Consider the following 20,051-nt stretch of genomic DNA (forward strand, 5'->3'; position numbering starts at 1 on the left):
TTCCCTAGGCATAGCTTTTTGATCTTCTGAATTTACAACAGTTTAATTTAATATTTCGCATTGCCTTTTTAATTTAAATTATCTTGTTTAGCGTAATTCATAAAACTCTATAATTTATCGTGTAGACTTGAGTCCTTGTGGAATTCGACCCCTAAGTACTGCAGTGACCTCTTAATTTGAGAGAGTAGCTCTAGGGTTTAATTTGAGCATATCAAATTTTGGCGCTGTTGCCGGGGACTCTTTGATCTACCATTAGATTTGAGTTTTTAATTTCGTCTAAATTTTTCTTTTTATTTTCTACTTACACGTTTTTGGTTTTCTTCTCTTTGGTGTTTCAGGTACATGCCTAATAAGCCTAACACAAGGAACAAAAGACTGGTCCTACTGTGAAGCTTACAAATCAAGATTTGGGAAAGTTAGAGCGTGAAAACTGAAAAGCAGCCAAATCCTTGAAGATGGTTAACACAGTCATTCTGATGCGTGATGAGGATGGTGCTTTGAGGGATCAAGAGGGCCACTTGCACAACGAGCAGGGCCAAAAGCTTGATGCATAAGGGAATGTTATTGCTGAAGTTGTTGTTGGCGACGAGCAAGCTGCTATTGTCGATGGTGTCGATCGACACCAACAGAGTATCAATCGACACCCCCTTCCTGCAGACGGACGTGGAGCTGCCAACCACGTCCAGAATCCGGTTCGAAGACAGGAGAACAACCGAGACTTGATCAGGACCATTGCTGATTACAACCGGGCTGATCTTTTGTATGAGAACCGGTCTGCTATTGTTCCTCTTCCATTCCAGAGGAATAATTTTGAGTTGAAACATGTATACTTTCAACTAGTTAGGCAGAGACCTTTCTCAAACCTGCCCCATGAGAAGCCTTTGGACCATATTGAGCACTTTGAAGACCTGGTGACTAGTATCAAAGCCAATGGTGTGACTGAAGACTACATCTACTGCAAGATCTTCCCATATTCACTTGCAGGAGAAGCATCCCAATGGTTGAAACAGTTGCCAGCCAGATCTTTGACCTCTTGGCAACAAGTCAAAGTGGCTTTTCTCAATTACTTTTATGATGATGCAATGTAAGATGAGCTAAGAGTCAAGCTGTCCTCTTTTAAGCAAAAACCTGATGAAGCTTTCAAGACAGCTTGGGTGAGATTTAAGGCTTATCAGAGGGACTGTCCACACCATGGTTTCTCAAGAGTGCAATTGCTAAGTATCTTTTTCAGAGGAATTGACTGGGAATATCAGTTAGCTTTGGATGCTGCCAGCCAAGGGAACTTCAAGACGAGATATCCAGCAGAAGCTGAGAATTTGATTGAGAATCTGGCCTCCAGCAATAGCATTAAGAGAGCAGATACTGAAAGAAAGAGATTGCATGGAGGATTTGATTCAAACCAGCTAGCTTCTGTTAATGCTAAGCTTGATCCAGTTCATAATCTCCTGGTCGGTAAGAAATCAGTTCACTTTGCTGCTGAAATTGAATCATTTGAGCCACAACCTGAGTCTAGGAATGAAGAAGCAGATGTCAACTTTATATATGGGAATCAGGGTCAGAGATTCGGTAATCAACAAAGCAACAAGCCTTACAGTGGGAACTTTTCAGGATACACTCCTAACCCAGATTACCAGAAGCAGAACAGAACAATGGCTATACAAGAACCTATGGGAACTCATCTTATCAGTTTCCTCCTCCTAAGACTTCTTCTGAGAGTAGAATAGAGGCTATGCTTGATCAGATTCTTCAAGGGCAAGAGAATATGACAATGACATTCAATGGAAAAATCGACAATGTCTACACTGAGCTGAATGGGAAGACAGATGCATTACACAATCATGTCAAGAAGCTAGAGAATCAAGTTATTCAAACAGCTGGATCCGTCAAAAGGCAAGAGGGATTTCTTCCTAGGAGAACTGAGTCAAATCCTAAACGTTCTTGTAATGCCATATCAGTGAGGGGTGAAGATGATGGTGAAATTGTTTCTGCAGAAAAGGGAGAAAAATCGCAAAATCTGTCGGCGTCAGATGATGGTGTCAATCGACACCACTTGGGTGTCGGTCGACACCCCTCTCAGACAGAACCCGAAACTGCAAAATCTCAGGTTCCAGCAGCTGCTGAAAGGGTGTACCAACCGAAGATTCCTTTTCCTAAGCCAAGAAGATCCAAGCAGGAGATGAAGGAAGCTAGATGCAAGGCAATGATGGACAAGGTGATGATAGAGATGCCTTTGATTGATGCAGTTAAGCTTTCACCACCACTTAAGCGGTATGTCAAGAGAATGGTATCCAATGGTTTGAGCCCTGAGGAAGGAGCACTACTTATAAAAGATGTCAGTGCAATTCTGCTGAACCAGCCTCCACAGAGGAAGAAAGAGGTAGTTGTCTCTGAGAAAGTGAGTGTAATGATCCAGAGTAGGATTGCAAAGAAGTTACCAGATCCTGGAAGCTTTGTACTTGATTGCTCTATCTCCACAGGAAGGTTTGCTCACTCACTTTGTGATCTTGGCTCTAACATCAATTTGATGCCACATTCTGTTGCTCTGAGACTTGGGATGACAGATTTTAAGCCGACTCAGATATCTCTTATCTTAGCTGATCGATCCCGAAGAATTCATGAAGGTGTTTTAGAGGAGTTTCCAATTAAGGTTGGAAACTTCATGATTCCCACTGACTTTGTGGTGCTGAAGTATGATAAAGAGCCTAACGACCCTCTCAGCTTAGGAAGATCTTTCTTGGCTACAGCTGGTGCCGTCATAGATGTGCAGAAGTGACACATAACATTGAATGTGGATGGTTTAAGTATGAACTTTGAGATGCATAAGCTGAGGAGAGCTCCTACTATTGATGGACAAACTTTTAGAGTCTTTTGATTTGTTTTCTAGGATGTTTTTGAGTCTTTACAGGTTTTCTAGGATTTTAGCATAGATGGAGCAAAGTGGAGCAATTTGGATCATTTTGGAGCATTAATTCCAAAGAAACGAACTTGGAGTCAGAACAGAGAGGGAGTGTCGATCGACACTGCTTTAGCATCGATTGACAACGTGTTTGTCTACGAGAGAAGCCAAGTCTTGGAAGTTTTACAAAATTACCCGAAGTTTTCCATATTTGCAACACAAGTTCCTGACGTGTTTTAGGACATATAAATAGTATTTTTAGGTTTTTAAAACCCTAAAGTTATTTTCTAGCAAGTATTATTTTTCCTGCAACCCTGTGAGTTTTTGAGAGCTTTGGAGTGAGAGATCTGCTTTGAGAGAAGAATTCTTGAACTCCCTTTTACTCTTTTAATTTCAATTGCTTATTATTCAGAAAGATGTTTTGTTCTTCATTGATTATGTCTGAGTAGTTTACTTGTTAGGTTTAGGGTTTTTCACAGGGATTTTATGATTTATTATATCTATTTATTTAGGATTTATTATCTTTTTAGATTTTTATCTTAGGTTGTTCTTCACATTAATTCTTGATTGATCACCTAGAATTAATACTTTAGGAAAATAAATTGATATGAGAACATAATTGATTTTCCTGATTAAAACCTTTGATGAGGAAAATTACTTTTTGCAAAGAGATTTGATTTAGTAATTTTGTGAACTTATCTAAACCTGTTTTTAAAACTGATTTTTAACTTAAAATTTTGCAAAGAGATTTGGATTTTCTGGTTTTAAATTTAGATAATATTTGCAGTGAGAACTGATTTATTTTACAGAAGAGTTTAGAGTTCTAGATCTGATTTTTAATTGTTTGAATCCTAATTATTTCTTGATTTAATAATTTGTAATTTCCTGAAAAATTCCCTAGGCCTAGCTTTTTGATATTTTGAATTTACAACAGTTTAATTTAATATTTTGCATTACCTTTTTAATTTAAATTACCTTGTTTAGCGTAATTCATATAACTCTATAATTTATTGTGTAGACTTGAGTCCTTGTGAAATTCGACCCCTAATTACTACAGTGACCTCTTAATTTGAGAGAGTAGCTCTAGGGTTTAATTTGAGCATATCAGTACGATCAGGTCCGGCCCTTCACTCATTCTCAAGACACATTGGTGTTGGGCCTCCAAAATTTTTGAGATTTTTCGTAACAAAAATAGGCCACAAAATATATTTTTATTGCAAAAATAGGCCTCAGTTTTATGAAAGTTATAGATTTGGCTTCAATTTATAAATTTATATATAAAAAATTGTTTTGTATTGGACCACAAATTTCACTGGGTCGGCTCTGTGTACAACAATGCATCAAAATCACCACAATAACAAAAAAAGGATAAACAACATTTTAAAGTGCGTTTAACGATGAAACTGATTGACATATGTGCACACTGATGCATGCGATTTTTTTGTGCGATTGAAAGACGGTTACTTTCCCGTCCACTTCTCACATTTGAGACGGTTATTGAAACTACCGGCGTTGTGGATCTTGATCTCCATGATCACTACGACTGGGTAATTATCCCACTATGGAAACCATATTCCTTAGTGATATCATTAATCTCGCGAGGAAGTTTCTTGCTGAGAACTATAAAGAGCATCAGATGGAGAAATTCTGTTATCACTTCTCAACTTCAAACTTTTCAGCAAACTATCTCTATCGAGATTACAACTCTCTTGTTCAAATGGCGGAAAACATCCGGCGAGTTCTCCAAGATCTTGAGTTGGGGGTGGATGACATCCCAATTGCACTTCCATTTGATGTTGTTAACAACGCGGCAGCGGAAAACAGATTTATTCTCATGGGCCAACCAGTGATGCCGAGACGTCAGAACCTCCGCTCTATTATTGCGGTTATGCCACGCTTGTGGGGTCAATCTGGCCTTGTTCATGGGCGAATTGTTGAAGGACGTCGCTTCCAATTCGTTTTCCCATCTGAAGAATCAATGGAGACAGTCCTCGGAAGAGGACCTTGGGCTTTTGCAGACCGAATGGTGGTTCTCCAGCGATGGACACCACTAATGAATCATGAGAATCTGAACTTCATTCCTTTCTGGATCCAAGTCAGAGGCATTCCGCTGCAATACATGAACCAGGAAGTGGTTGCCCACATTGGTCGGGCTATGGGAATGATCATGGACATTGATTATGATCAGGCAGCAGCACAACGAGTGGAATACGTTCGCATAAGGCTTAATTGGGATATCAGAGATCCACTTCGTTTCCAACGTAACTTCCAATTTACCCCTGGGGTCAACACCATTCTGAGATTCAGGTATGAACGACTGAGAGGATTCTGTGAAGCATGTGGTATGCTTACCCACGATTCTGGGGCTTGTCTGATCCGTAATGGTGGATTCGATCCTTTCTCGGATGATGATGATAGCGACGAGGACAATCAACCCCCAGTGGAACCAAGAAACCAGAATGTCCACATTGAAGAAGTGGATGATGTTAATGAGGATAACCAGAACGAGCCTCAGGATAATGGTCCAATAGCAGATGAACAAAATATGTACGACGCCGAGGACCTGAGTGAACAACTGAAACACCCTCTACAAACAACAAAAGGAAGCGCAAACTGGAGCACATAGGAGAAGGAAGCAACATCGGTTTGAAGATGACAGATCCTGGAAATGACGGAGGATCAAGCACTGATCCAGCACTTGCTAGTGGCGTGGTGGGCCCTAAACCACCACAGCCTCCATGAGGACAACCTGTTGGAACTGTCAAGGGTTAGGCCAAGACTTGACAGTTCGATGCCTTAAGGAGATTCATCGAAAGTTTCTCCCGGACATAATCTGCCTTTCATAAACAAAGCAGGATGATGATCATATTAGAGATATAGGGGGCCAGCTAGGTTTCCTTAACTATGTTTCAGTTCCTCCTCTAGGACTTAGTGGTGGTTTTATTATCTTTTGGAAAAATCATGTATCGCTTTCTGTTTCTTTTGCTTCTCCCAATCTTGTAGATTGCTTAGTTGATTTCAATGGAAGTTCATTTAACTTGTCTTTCGTTTATGGAAAACCTGATCCAAATCTCCGGGACCATACTTGGGAACGTATTGAAAGACTAAACATCAATAGGAAAAATCATCCATGGCTATTACTAGGAGACTCCAATGAAATCCTTAGTAATAGTGAGAAAAAGGGGGAAAAATAAGACCAGAAGCTACCTTTAGAGATTTCAGGCGGATGGTTAGAGAGTGTGGATTAACAGACTTAAGATCTATAGGTGATAGATTTTCCTGGGCTGGCCAAATGGGACAACATTATGTTAAATGTTGTTTGGATAGAACTATGGCTAACAAGTTTTGGATAGACAAATACCCGGCTGCAGTCACAGAATTTTTAGAGTTTGGAGAATCAGATCACAGACCATTGGTTACATTCATTTCCGATGTTGAGGAGGAAAAGTGTGGTTATTTCATCTATGATAATAAAATGACAACTAAAGAAGGATTCCATGATGCAGTGCTATCAGGCTGGAAAGATAGATATGATCGAAAGATCCCATTGTAAAGAAGACTACACCAATGCCGATAACATATTTCCAGATGGAAAAAAGCAAACAGAATGAACTCAGAAGAACGAATCAAAACAGTCCGTATCAAATTGGACAAGGCTATTGCAGAGGGTGAAACAATAACAACAAGACAAGAGTTAAGAAGAGAGCTCAATCAAGCATACATAGATGAAGAAGTGTATTGGAAACAAAAAAGCCGAAACCAATGGATGCACGCAGGAGATCGCAACACAGCGTACTTCCACTCAACTGCCAAAGCCAGACATGTAAAACAACGCATCAACGCAATTCAAGACGATCAGGGAGTTATCCAAAGAGGTGATGGAGAAATAGCATAAACGGAAGAGACGTATTTCAGGAACCTCTATAAATCCTCACCAGTTGATCCAAGAGAGTATGATGATGTATTTAGAGGATATTCACGTCGGATTACAGACACTATCAATGAAGACCTTATTAAACCAGTCAGCTTGGAGGAAATTAGGAATCGATATTTGCAGTAGGACCACACAAAGCTTCAGGTCCTGATGGTTTTACTGGAGCTTTTTATTAAAACTTTTGGGAGGACATCCATCATTGCTCATGAAGTTTTTCATAGCCTTAATACCAGAACAAGACAGGCGATCTCCTATATGGCTATAAAACCGACATTTCTAAAGCTTATGACCGACTTGAATGGTCATTCTTAGAAGAAACGATGAAGAGAATGGGATTCCACTAGCAATGGATTACATGGATAATGAACTGCGTTTCTTCAGTCAGCTACTCGGTTTTAATCAATGGATCGCCTAGGGAAATATAGTACCAGAAAGGGGCATAAAAAAAGGAGATCCACCCTCACCATATCTGTTCATATTATGTGCTGAAGTTCTTTCTCATTTGATGAATCAAAACATGGGAGAGAGAAAACTCCAAGGAATCAAGATTAACAATAGAAGTCCGGAGGTTAGTCATCTTCTTTTGCGGATGATTCACTCTTTTTTACACTAGCCAATGTAAAATCAGCAAAAAAGATATGAGATATCCTACAACAGTATGAGAGAGTATCGGGACAGGCAGTCAATTTGAGTAAATCCTCAATAACCTTTGGGACGAAAGTGCGACAGGCGAATAAGACGAGAGTAAGACACATACTCAACATTCATAATGATGGTGGAGGGGGAAAATATCTGGGCATTCCTGAACAGTTTGGACGCCGAAAAAGTGAAATGCTTCAGTATATTACAGAGAAAGTAAAAGCAAAAACTCAAGGTTGGAACAAGAAATTCTTATCACTAGGAGGAAAAGAAGTATTGCTCAAATCTATTGCTCTTGCCATGCCGGTCTACTCAATGAATGTACTCAAATTTCCAAAGGAAACATGCCAAGAAATTAACTTGGTACTGGCAAAGTTTTGGTGGAGTTCGGACGAACAAACTCAAGGAATGCATTGGTTGTCATGGGAGAGAATGGGAACTTCCAAAAGTACGGGAGGTCTAGGTTTCAGAAACTTAGAGCTTTTCAATGATGCTCTTCTTGGTAAAAAAGCATGGGGATTACTCCATCAGCCTCAATGTCTAATGGCGAGGGTAATCAAAGGAAAATATTTTCCGGATTCAAATGTCCTCAATGCAACAAGGAAACATAAAGAATCATACTTTTAGAGGTCACTGCTTCATGGAAGAGATCTATTAAAACAAGGAGTCAGAGCTTTAGTTGGCAATGGGCACTCAATTGATGTATGGAACGATCATTGGCTCCCAACGAACCCACCAAGAGCTCCTATACCAAGAGGCAATCCAATACCAACGGTACTAAGTAGTTGGATTACATCTGCACCAACATCGTGGGATGAAGGAAAAATAACAGAACAAGTTCATCAAGATGATGTCGAGAAAATAAAAAGGATAATACTTTGTTCTCAACAAGGACCGGATCTCTTGGGTTGGCATTACACAAAGAATGGTATCTACTCGGTTAAGTTAGCCTACTACCTTGCCACAAAACTACAAGATCATCAACAGCAACCGATCCCAGGGAATATTGAGATGAAGAAAAACATTTGGAAACTCAAGACTGCTTCAAAAATCAAACATTTCTTATGGAGAATGTTATCATGTATCTTACCAACAGGCGAAAACCTTCTAAGGAGACATATATCTCGACAAAGTCTATGCAGAAGATGCTGCCAAGAAGAAGAAACAACAAACCACCTATTTTTCACATGTTACCATGCCCAATATTTATGGAGAGCATCGGGACATCCCATTGCAGGTCTGATCAGCCCAAATTTAACTTTGGAGAACAACCTAGACAATGTAGTAAATTGCAGCCTAGCCAACAATATTGATTTCACCAATCAACTGCCAATTTGGATTCTCTGGAGGATATGGAAAAGCCGCAACTTACTAACATTCCAACTACGACATCAACCATGGTCTTAAACCATCAAACTAGCAAGACAATATACAGAAGAATGGATCACTGCTGAAGCCTACTTAGCAAAGTTAAGCAATACACAAACAACACCATCAACAAGAAGAGTACAAGGATGGACAAAACCAGAATCCACATGGGTCAAATGTAATTATGATGCTTCCTTTGTCAATGAGAACAGAGAACCTCAAGCAGGATGGATCATAAGAAATGATACAGGAACATATATGGGAGCAAGCCAAGCAAAAGGAGCAAAAGTCAAGAATGTTCTAGAAAATGAATGTCAAAGTCTACTACAAGCAATGCAACATTGTTGGACGAAAGGATACCGCAAAGTTATATTTGAGGGAGACAATTTGGAGTTAACAAGTCTCCTAAAAGGACAAAACATCAACTTTAGCATGCACAATTGGATAAGAGAAGTTCTGTTTTGGAAAGGAAAGTTTGAATATACTAAATTCGCATGGATTAAGAGAGACATCAATAAAGCAGCTGATTATCTAGCCAAAACTCCCTTACCGGATGATACTTCTTTTACTTTTCATTTTTATGTTCCAAATGGTTTAAGTCATTTCCTCTTTGAGGATTATTGTACCACAAACTACTAATTATCAATAAAGTCAGATGTTACAAAAAAAAAACAAAAAACAAAAATTTAGAGAGTTCACATTAATAAAAAGTACATAAAAACAACTTTTGTATGTTGCTCTACGAGGATCAAAGAAAAACGACTTGGCATGAGTTAGAGCGCCTTGGGATCTTAATGAGTTCTATGAGGATGACAGATTTCTTTATAGGATAATTACCCAACCATGCATAGAGTGAGTTTCTTGAGGACTGGTGAGATTTCCAGTAAGACACTCACAATTTCATCTCTACCGCGTCCCCTTCAAATGACGGCGATTCTATCTTAACATACTCAAGAGATAATAGGAGACCCCAAGGTCGTCTAGTCACAATATTGTTAAATTTAGATTTTACTGTGGGCTTCAAACTCAAAACCAATTGGCAATGAGTGGAGAGGTCCTAATCCTTTATATATTACACAAGTCCTTTCACATCTATCCGATGTGGGATCTTTCTCCACATGCCCCATAGAGATAATGGCTCTTCTAGTCATTAATCTCGACATTCCATCACGCCCCCTCTAGATAATGGCTCGTCTAGTCATTAATCTCGACATTCCATCATGCACCCTCGAGATAATGACTCTTATAGTCATTAATCTCGACATTCCATCACGCCTCCTCGAGATAATGCTCTGTCTTTAGAGATCTCGATGGAATTGGGTCTTCTTTTGGGCCATCAATTATTGGGGTGATCGGGCCTCTATTCGGGCAGAATAAATTAACGGGTCAGCGTGTGTAGGCTCTGATACAATGATAAATTTGGACTTTACTGTGGCCTTCTTACTAAAAACCAATTGACAATGAGTGGAGAGGCCCTTCACATCTATCCGATGTTAGATATTTCTCCACAAATAATAGTACTCCCCTTTGGAAATGTAGCAGCTTCATGATATTACAACCATGTGAAAGAAACAAGTTTTGAGTAATTATGATACTTTCCCCATTTGTATTATACCAAAGAAAGTGCATAAGTTTTAGGTATACGATCCTAACCACGACAAGAGATTTTAGATTCGGACAGCTCTCAAGAAAGACACTTTGGCCCGAAGTTGGTCCCTGCCATCTTCATCCATGAGTGCCTTCGAAATTGTGAAGAAGCGGGGTAAGCGGCAATGAATCGGTGTGGTCAAAAATAAAACGATAACTTATACCTAAACCTAAAAGTACCACCTTAATGGCGTCATATAAATGATGATAGAGAAACAAAACGCCTCTAACTTTTAAATATACTAGGTTAGTACCCGCGCTACGCCGTAGGTTTGTTTTTATATTTTTTTTTGTTTTGTACTTTTTAAAATTATACTTCATAGGATAATTGTGGTAAATCATATTTTCTATAGTTTTGTTTTTCTATAAAAAAAGCACTATACCGCAAAATCTAGCATTCAAATCTCAAGAGTCTTCTGCACCAATGTTCTAGCTTCTTTTAAATCCAAATATGTAAAACTTCGCAACTCCTTTAGCCTAATCATCAAAAGACTTCAATTTTATCTTAAATACAGTTTCTCCACAGCTGACTCACTCGAACTACTACTACTATATCCATGATTTGATCCCGCCACGATCCCACCAGCACCAAGTTTCATAACAACAACGGTTCAGAATTTTCTGATGGCGACAAGGATCAGATCTCGTTGGTGGACTATGGGGCTAAGGTCGTTGACTCGTTGGATTTGTTGGGAGCTTTCTCTGATCTAAATCTTCTTTTGAGTTTTAGAACGAAGGAAAGATTGGAAATTTCTACACAAAAAAAGAGTAGAATATTAAGGTTCAATTTGGCAGCCAAATCTGAAACATAGCATCAAGTATGAGAGACTCGTAGCCTTCACTTGCTTCAAGAATGGTTTGAGACTATTGTTCTTTTTTTTGGATGACCTCCGATTAGCGTTTCAATGTCCTCTTTCTTTCCTCTGGTGTTGAGTATGTGTTGCTCGTCACCTTCCTCAGTTGCAATATACATTTTAATTTGAGTTTTTTTTACAGTTTTTCTTGGACACCATTGTAATTGGGCTGAGCCCGTAACATAAAGCCGAAAGAATGATGTGGAATGGAGAAGGATTATTACTCGAAAAAAATATTGAGCTGTATTAATCCTTATAATTTGATTGACTAACTATTTTAACTGATGTGTAAACTCCTCTTTTAACTAAAAAGCTGAGGTGTCAACACTGGAGAGAAGCACATCTAGTTTTTATCGTATTGATATCTCATAATTCTGAACTATGAATTTAATTTACTTTTTTTTTGGGCAAAAGATTTAAAATTAAAGATGGATTTTAATGGGAAATTAGTATATTCAATTATTTAATTAATTGGACACAGGTTTTTTTAACATCTGCTTTTTTTTTTTAAATAACTTGGAAAAATGAAATCATATTATCATATAAAATCATAAACAATTAAATTATTTTACCAATAATTTTTAATATATTTTTTAATTTAGAGATATTCTAAAACTTAACCAAACTAAATGATGTTATCCACATACATTTATTAAAGTGATAATATTACATAAATGATCTAAAGGCGGTTCCAAATTCTAAAATTATCAAATAGTTCTCAAATTAATTAATATCTCTATGAAAATTTAAAACTTTTGTAATATTTACAACGAATATCTAAAATAATATATTTATTTAAATATCTAGGTATGAGTATGGCCTTACCAATTCGTATTGTGTTTTTGTTTATCCGAATTCCAAAATATGTATATGTTGCCAACTTTATCTGACCTATATAAAAAAAAATCATTTTTGATATAGCTTTTGTCTTTTAATTTCCTCAATATCTTTTTTACTCCACTCCTATATCCGCTATTATCTAATCTTTTATCCAAAACAAATATGGCATATATAGTTTAAGTGTTTAACTGTTGTAAATACTTGTTTATATTGGTTGGCGTTGGAATTAAAAATGATTTAATCTAACTGAATTCAGTCCAGTATGGCAGTTTTTTTATTTATGAATTGTTGAATATGGCAGATCGATGTTTTTAGATAAGGAATGGAATTGCCAAAATTGTAGAATCGTTGAATATATTTGAATCTTGCAGAAATCTTTGGTGTGTTACCCATTTAGAATCTTACAAAAAAAAATCTGTCATGTTCAGTTACATTCATAAAAATATTAATTTTGGACTAGATATCAGGTATGGCCTATAGGTAAAGCATCAAGGAGTGGATCACTAATCAAAAGAAGTAGAATATATGGCGGTTGCCCACACAACCTCTGTATTTACGATGTGTATGTTCTTTGCTTTTTGAACTTTGATTTACCTTGCCCACAATGCTTGTCATCCACTACAATAATCTTGTGTGTTCTTAGTGGATTAAAGAGGATGATAATAAGAAAATATGTGCTTAGCAAATGTGATAGTATAATTTTTTTTTTAAGTTAGAGAAAAATTGTAAGCTTGCCACATCAGCATTCAAAATAAAAACTCTAGGTTTAGATACTAAAAGTACAAAAGTATAATTATCAAAAAAAAGTACAAAAGGATTGGGCCTTGAATAAAAACTTAAACATGTAATTAAAAAAAAAAATTGGGCCCTTGAAAATATCAAACCTAAACCCGCATACATTTAAAGATCTCATGAATTGTTCAGTTCCATAGATATGAACCTATTTTCATCACTAGCCCTAATCCTTGTTGTAATATTTTTGCTTAGCTCAACCTCCACATGAATCTTGGCCTCACCCATGAGTATGGGATTTAGTTTGAGTTTTTGTTCGTTGCCAATGGATCTATAAACAACAGCGGCTTACAGAGTCCACGAAGCTAGCTACAAACACCAGATAGTCACCATCAACATGCCAAAAAAAACCCATGACCTAGATTTTGATTTATATATATATAGGTTATTCGATCTTGATTTTTCTTTTCTGTTTTTGTCGAAAAACAGTGACGTAGTTTGTCTCCCTCTTTATCGCCTTGATCCTCTCAAGCCACTGCTCCAATTAGAGAGCCACTTGCTCTCGGATCCATATAATCCTCTTCTCTTCCACGCACAGGTTCTGAGTAGGGTTGGCAATAAATATGTTGTAATCTTTGAAAAGGAAAAGTCTAGAAGTTTATTCATTCACCACTCGTGTATAGCTTAAAAGCTCCAACCCTTGAGTCTCTAGAATATACTAGTCACTTAGTTTCATCTAATTATCTAGCTGAAGTACTGATAAATTAAAGAGTTTCAAGGAACCTTATAATTCCCTTATCTTACACAAACCTTATTCCATTTTTTTCAACATTGTAACAGTTAAGACAAACATATGATCTTTGTACGATCAACAACAACACATCAAAGTCACAACAATAAAGAAGAAAACACAGAGTTCACATAATAAAGTACATAAAAACAACCACTTGGCATGAGCTAGAGAACATCGACATGGCATAGAGAACATCGACTTGGCATGAGCTAGAGAGCCAGGATGTCCGTTACTGAGGATAGAGAACACCGACTTGGCATGAGCTAGAGAGCCAGTGTGTCCGTTACTAAGGATCGAGAACATACACTTGGCATGAGCTAGAGAGCCTTGGAATCATAAGGAGTTCTCTGAGGATGACAGATTCATTGCTTGACTCTCTATCCACATATAGAGTGAGTCTCCTGAGGACTGGTGAGTTCTCAAGTAAGTAACTCAGTAATTCCATCTCCATCGCTTCCCCTTCCAATGGCGATTCTATCTCAGCATACTCCAGAGATGATAGGAGACGCCAAGGTCTAGTCAAAATACGAGTATTCCCCTTTGGAAATGTAGCAGATTCCTAATATTACAACCAAATGATGTTATTATGATTATACTTTCCCCATTTGCATTAAGTTTTAAGTAAAGAATCCTAACCACAACAAGAGATTTGACATTCGGGCATCTCTCAAGAAAGACTGGCAACATTTCCCAGCTGTGGTTGTAGAAGTAGACACTCAAGGAAGATAGGTTACAAAACAAGGGCAGCAGTTCACATTTTGAGTACTCATAAATGACCTACAACCACCACATGCACCAGGGATAAAAAATAATTTTAGACAAACTTGTTAGAAAAATTAAAAGAACGAAATCAACATGTTACCTCAAGAGTGCTTGGAGAGATGATCATGTTTTTGACATTAGAAATCGCAACAAGAAAATTCCTAATTATCTTTCTCTTCGGTATATCCATCGGATCGAACTTCTTCCCAAAGCAGAAGTTAAACTGAACATCGATATCCGCCTCTTTAAGTGAGCTCATATTATCTATCATGAAACTCTCAGTCAAATGATCAGAGAGCTGAAGATCTTCAAGCATAGGAGCATCTATGGCAACCACTAGATCTTCATGAGGACCCGTAAAAGTTGAGCCGTTGTAATCGAAGTTGAGTAAAGACTTAGATCTCACCCTCAACACTTTTACATTGTCATTCTGACTTCTATATAGAGTTAACCTTTCGAGACCAAGGCAGCCTGAGATCAGCTTTTCGAAAGCCAAATCGTTTGCAAACTTAACCGACTCTAGAAGTATAGCTTTGACAGACGGTAAAGACACAAACTCAGGGTTTGGCAAGACTGCTTCAGTGAGCTTTAAAGAAACCAAGCTCTCAGACTTGTAAAGTGTTGGAGGTATCGGCACTTCACCCCACGACAAAGCAAGGTGCTGAACTTTTCGCCTAACAACAGTGTCGATCCACCGGGTGAGATTAGCGTTATCAGTCTCCTCGTCCACATCGCCACCCAGATCACTATGGTAACGTAACTTAAACATTTTTATGGACGACTCACCATTGTTAAAGCTCAGGAAGCTATCGATAAAACCGGCAACTTCATCGTATTCCTTGAAATCACGACAGTCCAAGTCCAGACCAGGAACATACCTCCAGAGATGTCTCCATTGGCTGGATAAGGTACATGTCTTCACCACATCTTTTGTCGGAAGGTTCAAGAGAAGATGACATAGCAAACATTCTGGCAAATTTCTTAGCCAATCATCAACTTGAACAATTTTACCACCAGAGACTTTGGCACGAACTCGTTTCCCTCCGTCTTCATCACGAGAGACTTTGGCACGAACTCCTTCTACTCCGTCTTCCTCCATGAGAACCTTCAAAGTTGTGTAGTAGTGGTAGTGAGTAGGTGTGGTCAGAAATGAAACAATAAATAGTAAACCTAAACCTAACATTACCACTTTAACGGCGTTTCTAGAATGATGACAGAGAAGAATAAAACGGCTGTTTTAACTTTTTTAAATATGTCAGAGTATATATTATATTATTTTGGGTCAACTTAGCAGTTACAACATTGTAATTTTGACAGAGTTTTAAATGACATTAATTAAACACAATTTTTTTCTATAACAATTGCTTTGTTTTTTTTAATACAACTTGGGGAAATTGTATTCATATAAAAGTATAAATTTATTTCAAAACAGTATTCTGAAACCGAACGGAACAAATTTTTGTATATTCTTAACTTAAGTAATGAAATTACCAAAATTATCTTAAAGTTTTCATACCAAAATTATCTAAAATTTCTCAAACTAATATTTCTATAAAGATTCAATTTTTTTTGGTAATAATTCTTCAATGTATTATATATCCAACAGTTTGTATCTATTTATCAGTTGAATAAGCTGGAATGTTTTTAGATAAAAAGTGGTAATAGCAGATTTTTAGAGTCTAGCAGAATTGCAGAATGTACATGAAACTTGCATAAATGTTTTTAAGTGCTAACATTTAGGAAAATTCAAGGATTTCATTGTCCTCATCTTGTTTAAGCACCCAATTACATGATAATTACATAGCCTTTTGAATTTTTCATGAGACATTATATTGGGCTTCATATGAATCCTTTAATAATTCATGTATTTCAAAATATTTGATATACATTATTTGAAAAGTATTATGACATACATTAGCAAATTAACAAAAAGTCAGAGTAACTAAATCTATTTTTAGTGAGATGTGATTTTATATGTTATAGATTTTCACAAGTTATTTTTGGAAATAAACTTTTTTTTTTTAAATGAATGATGTCTCTTTCTTATATCACAACTTTTCTTGTTAAACCGTTAATTTTTTTAACGTTTTCTTTTTTAATAATTTGAAAACAAATCGTACGTACATTAGCACAAAAATCATGCGCCGTCAACATTTTTATTTTTGATGAGATGTGATATTTATTATACATTTTAAAATAATAACTTTTCGAAGTAAACATTTTCTATTAAAATAAATGGATTATATATTTTTATTATATCACGACTTTTCAGGTTACCCGTCAATTTTAATTAACTTTTTATTTTCTAATCATATGCGTCTCGAAAAAGACATACCATAAGTACTTTACAATGTAATCATGTGCGCCGTCTAAATATTTATTTTTGGTGAGATGTGCCTTTATTATAAATTTTACAAATAATAACTTTTGGGAGTAAACATTTTTCCATGAATGATGTTGTTTTCTTATATCGCTACTTTTTCAGGTTAAACCATTAATTTTAATAACTTTTTTTATGTTCTAATCATCAGTGCCTCGGAAAAGACATACCATAGTTACCGTTAGCACATAAGCACATGTGTCGTCTAATAATATTGGATGAAATGTGTTCTTTATTATACATTGTAATTTTTGGAAATATACATTTTTTATTAAAATAAATAGAAACTTGCATAGACTTATAAACTATTTATATTGGTTTAATTTTTTCTTAGGCTTTCTGGTTTAGCAATTCAGCAAAAACAAATATTGCTAGATACAGATGAATTCAGCTAGATTAACAGTTCTTCCAACACCAATTGATACACAAATATATAAGTGTTGGATTTACTATTAGCTAATAATTAATATCTGGATTGGGTGAAGAATTATAAATTGCAAAAAAAATAACATTTGGAATGTATTTTTTATTACAAAAATAGATTAGAATAACTTTTTGGATATATAAAATCATTACACACACAATATCTTCTCTTGTATTGATGAACTATATTAATATTTGTGTAAGCTAGATTGATTTTGATGTAGCTTTTTCTTTATTTACAAAATTATCCGGACGGATAATCATCCTCTCTCAAATGTATAACTAAATTATAATTAGAACTATCAATGTCTTATTTTAATACTAGATGTTGTTAGCACAAAAATATGTAAATTAACATATAAAATATAATATTTAGTAAATGTAAACACTTAATAATTTTTTTGATAGCTTATGTTTTATAGAATTATTAATTATGTTTGAAAAGTACTACATATATTAACTTCAAATATCATCAAAATTCATCCTTAGTCTTTTACGAGTTCCAAGTTGTTTGGCCAAATTATCTTGTTATCTTATGTCTATATAATTAATAGTTATAGGTTATAAAGTTATAGTTATTATTTGATTCATTAGTTGGTTACAAAATAAGTGATATGGATTTACTTCGATAGTACACGAGATTTAGCCATTTAGGGGTTAAAATAATTACTTTACCTGCATTATTATTAATTACTAGCAATGAATACACTTAAAAAATATATTCCAAATAATAATACAACTTAAGAAAATAAAAATTTTAACAAAATCTTTCTCTATTAAACACGTCTAATAGAGTATATTTACACAACCATATATATTGTTAGGTAACTAAAAAAAAATAGAATAAAATTTTTAAGTTGTAATTATATCAAGCAACTAAATTTATAATTTTGTAATCGATTTTAGTCGGTTCTTTGTCTCGCTTCTTTAGATGAACCATTAGTTATTCTAGATAAAATAAATTTTAAATTTTAAAAAGTTCAAAATATTATAAATAGTTACACTTATTAAAAAATATCACGGACATGGTTATATACTGTATATGGTGGGACATGTTTGGGTTAATAATAATATAAATTCAAATTATAATTAACTGTTACAACACGGTTAAATTATAAGTTCATTATTGTGTTATCACTATTAATAGAAGTAGCTAAAATATTTAATTAAGTTATGTTGATTAAATTTCAGTTAAGTAAAAATAATTTATTCTGTAGTATATTGTGGGTTAAGTACTAAAATTAACAATCAAAAAACATTTATACAATCTTAAACACTAAACAAATTAACAAATAAATATAACTTGAAATTTTTTAAAAATAGTTTTAAAAAACTCGACAGTGGTGTACCGCAGATTAAAGTCTAGTATTATTTAATATAATAGTGGTTTATATCAATTATTTCGACAAAAAAAAATTAACTAATATTATTTATGAATTTATTTAATTAATTCATTTGTTCTAGAAACACTCAGCCCATTTAGCCCAATAACATATTGGGCAATATTACTAAATGATTATGGTTCCAAAAAAATTAAGAGAATAGCTATATGTCATAATGTTTTGGAAAATAACTTTTTCAAAGACTATGAAAATTGAAAAATGCCCTCAGACAAAAGACAAAGATAGGGTATTGTTATTTGTGAAAAAACATGTGATTTAATACAAAAAATCATATTATGTTGAAAGAAACAACGTATCATTTGAAAAAATAGTGTTTTTAACACTATAAATTATGTTTGCGAAAGAGATCACATGTAATATTATTAAAGAAACATGTAATACAAGAAAGCAATATGTTAAAGAGAGAGATTTTTTTGCTATCACTTGTAATTTTGAGGAAGTAGTGGGTTAGAAAACAAAATAACATGCGTTAAAGAAAAAAACACAATGGCGGAGATTACACGAGAGATTGAAAAATCAAAGAAGAAAGAAGGAGAATAAAACAAAACCTTTCTAATTTGGAAAATTGGCATAAATAATATAAAAAAAATTATAATTTATTCACTGACTAGTCTAAGCATTATAAGGTACTATACTCTATATTATCTATATTATATACTATTTTATCTTTCCCACAATCATCACCTTTACCATCTTGCCACCATCACCTTTACCTTCTACCACCATCAACATCACCATCATCACCTCTATACCACCATCACCATTAGGGTTCTTAATATACTATCTTTTAGGGCTTATATTTTCTCCAACCACTACCGTCGGAGAACCATCAGGCCACCGCCTGAGAACCGTCAGACCACCGCTACAGAACCGCCGGACCGCCCCGGAGAATCGTCGGAGAACCGTCGGACCGCCACCGGACTGCCGCCGTTTCACCGTCGGACCACCGTCCACCACCACCGCCGTCCATCCCTATCCACCACTACCCTTAAACCAAAAACCCAAAATAGTAATTTACCCTACCCTTGATCCTATTTTTCTATTTTTTTTGAATAGATGACTATATTATTTGTTAGTTTTTTTTTTGACTACTCAGCTAATTCACCCTTCTAATTTTGCTACCCTCTACAAAAAATACTCTAGAGAAGGTTAATTTATTAATTCTTTTTGAATATATACTCTGACATTTAGTATATATACTCTGATATTTAACCCAATACCAGGTAGCTTCCCCCATTCAACTTGAAGTTTTATGCTATTCCTCTACCTTCCTTCACCAGTTATACCCTAAAAGTGATTGCGACAAAGTGATGAAGGAGCAACTCGTTGTTATCCCATATTATTATTATGTGTTATCCCATGTTATTATTATGTGGAAGG

General features: G+C 35.6%; 1 protein-coding gene across 1 annotated transcript; it reads right to left on the minus strand.

Annotated features, from left to right (window-relative positions):
* On the minus strand, positions 13,711-15,604 carry LOC104701223 (FBD-associated F-box protein At1g66310-like). The gene is made up of 3 exons (XM_010416870.2): positions 14,566-15,604; positions 14,340-14,480; positions 13,711-14,262 (listed from the first exon to the last, which is right to left on the minus strand). The coding sequence occupies exons 1-3, from the start codon at positions 15,562-15,564 to the stop codon at positions 13,990-13,992; spliced, it is 1,413 nt and encodes a 470-aa protein (XP_010415172.1). The 5' UTR covers positions 15,565-15,604; the 3' UTR covers positions 13,711-13,989.

This window comes from Camelina sativa, chromosome 7 (genome assembly GCF_000633955.1).
Source record: "Camelina sativa cultivar DH55 chromosome 7, Cs, whole genome shotgun sequence".
Lineage (NCBI taxonomy): Eukaryota > Viridiplantae > Streptophyta > Magnoliopsida > Brassicales > Brassicaceae > Camelina > Camelina sativa.

What these genes read in the sequence shown, in the direction of transcription:
- LOC104701223 (XM_010416870.2), bottom strand. Translation starts at nt 15,564, where the DNA reads ATGGAGGAAGACGGAGTAGAAGGAGTTCGTGCCAAAGTCTCTCGTGAT. An exon ending in TCTCTCCAAGCACTCTTGAG is followed by an intron (nt 14,481 to 14,565) that starts GTAACATGTTGA and finishes TGGTGGTTGTAG; the next exon opens with GTCATTTATGAGTACTCAAA. An exon ending in ATGTCAAATCTCTTGTTGTG is followed by an intron (nt 14,263 to 14,339) that starts GTTAGGATTCTT and finishes TTGTAATATTAG; the next exon opens with GAATCTGCTACATTTCCAAA.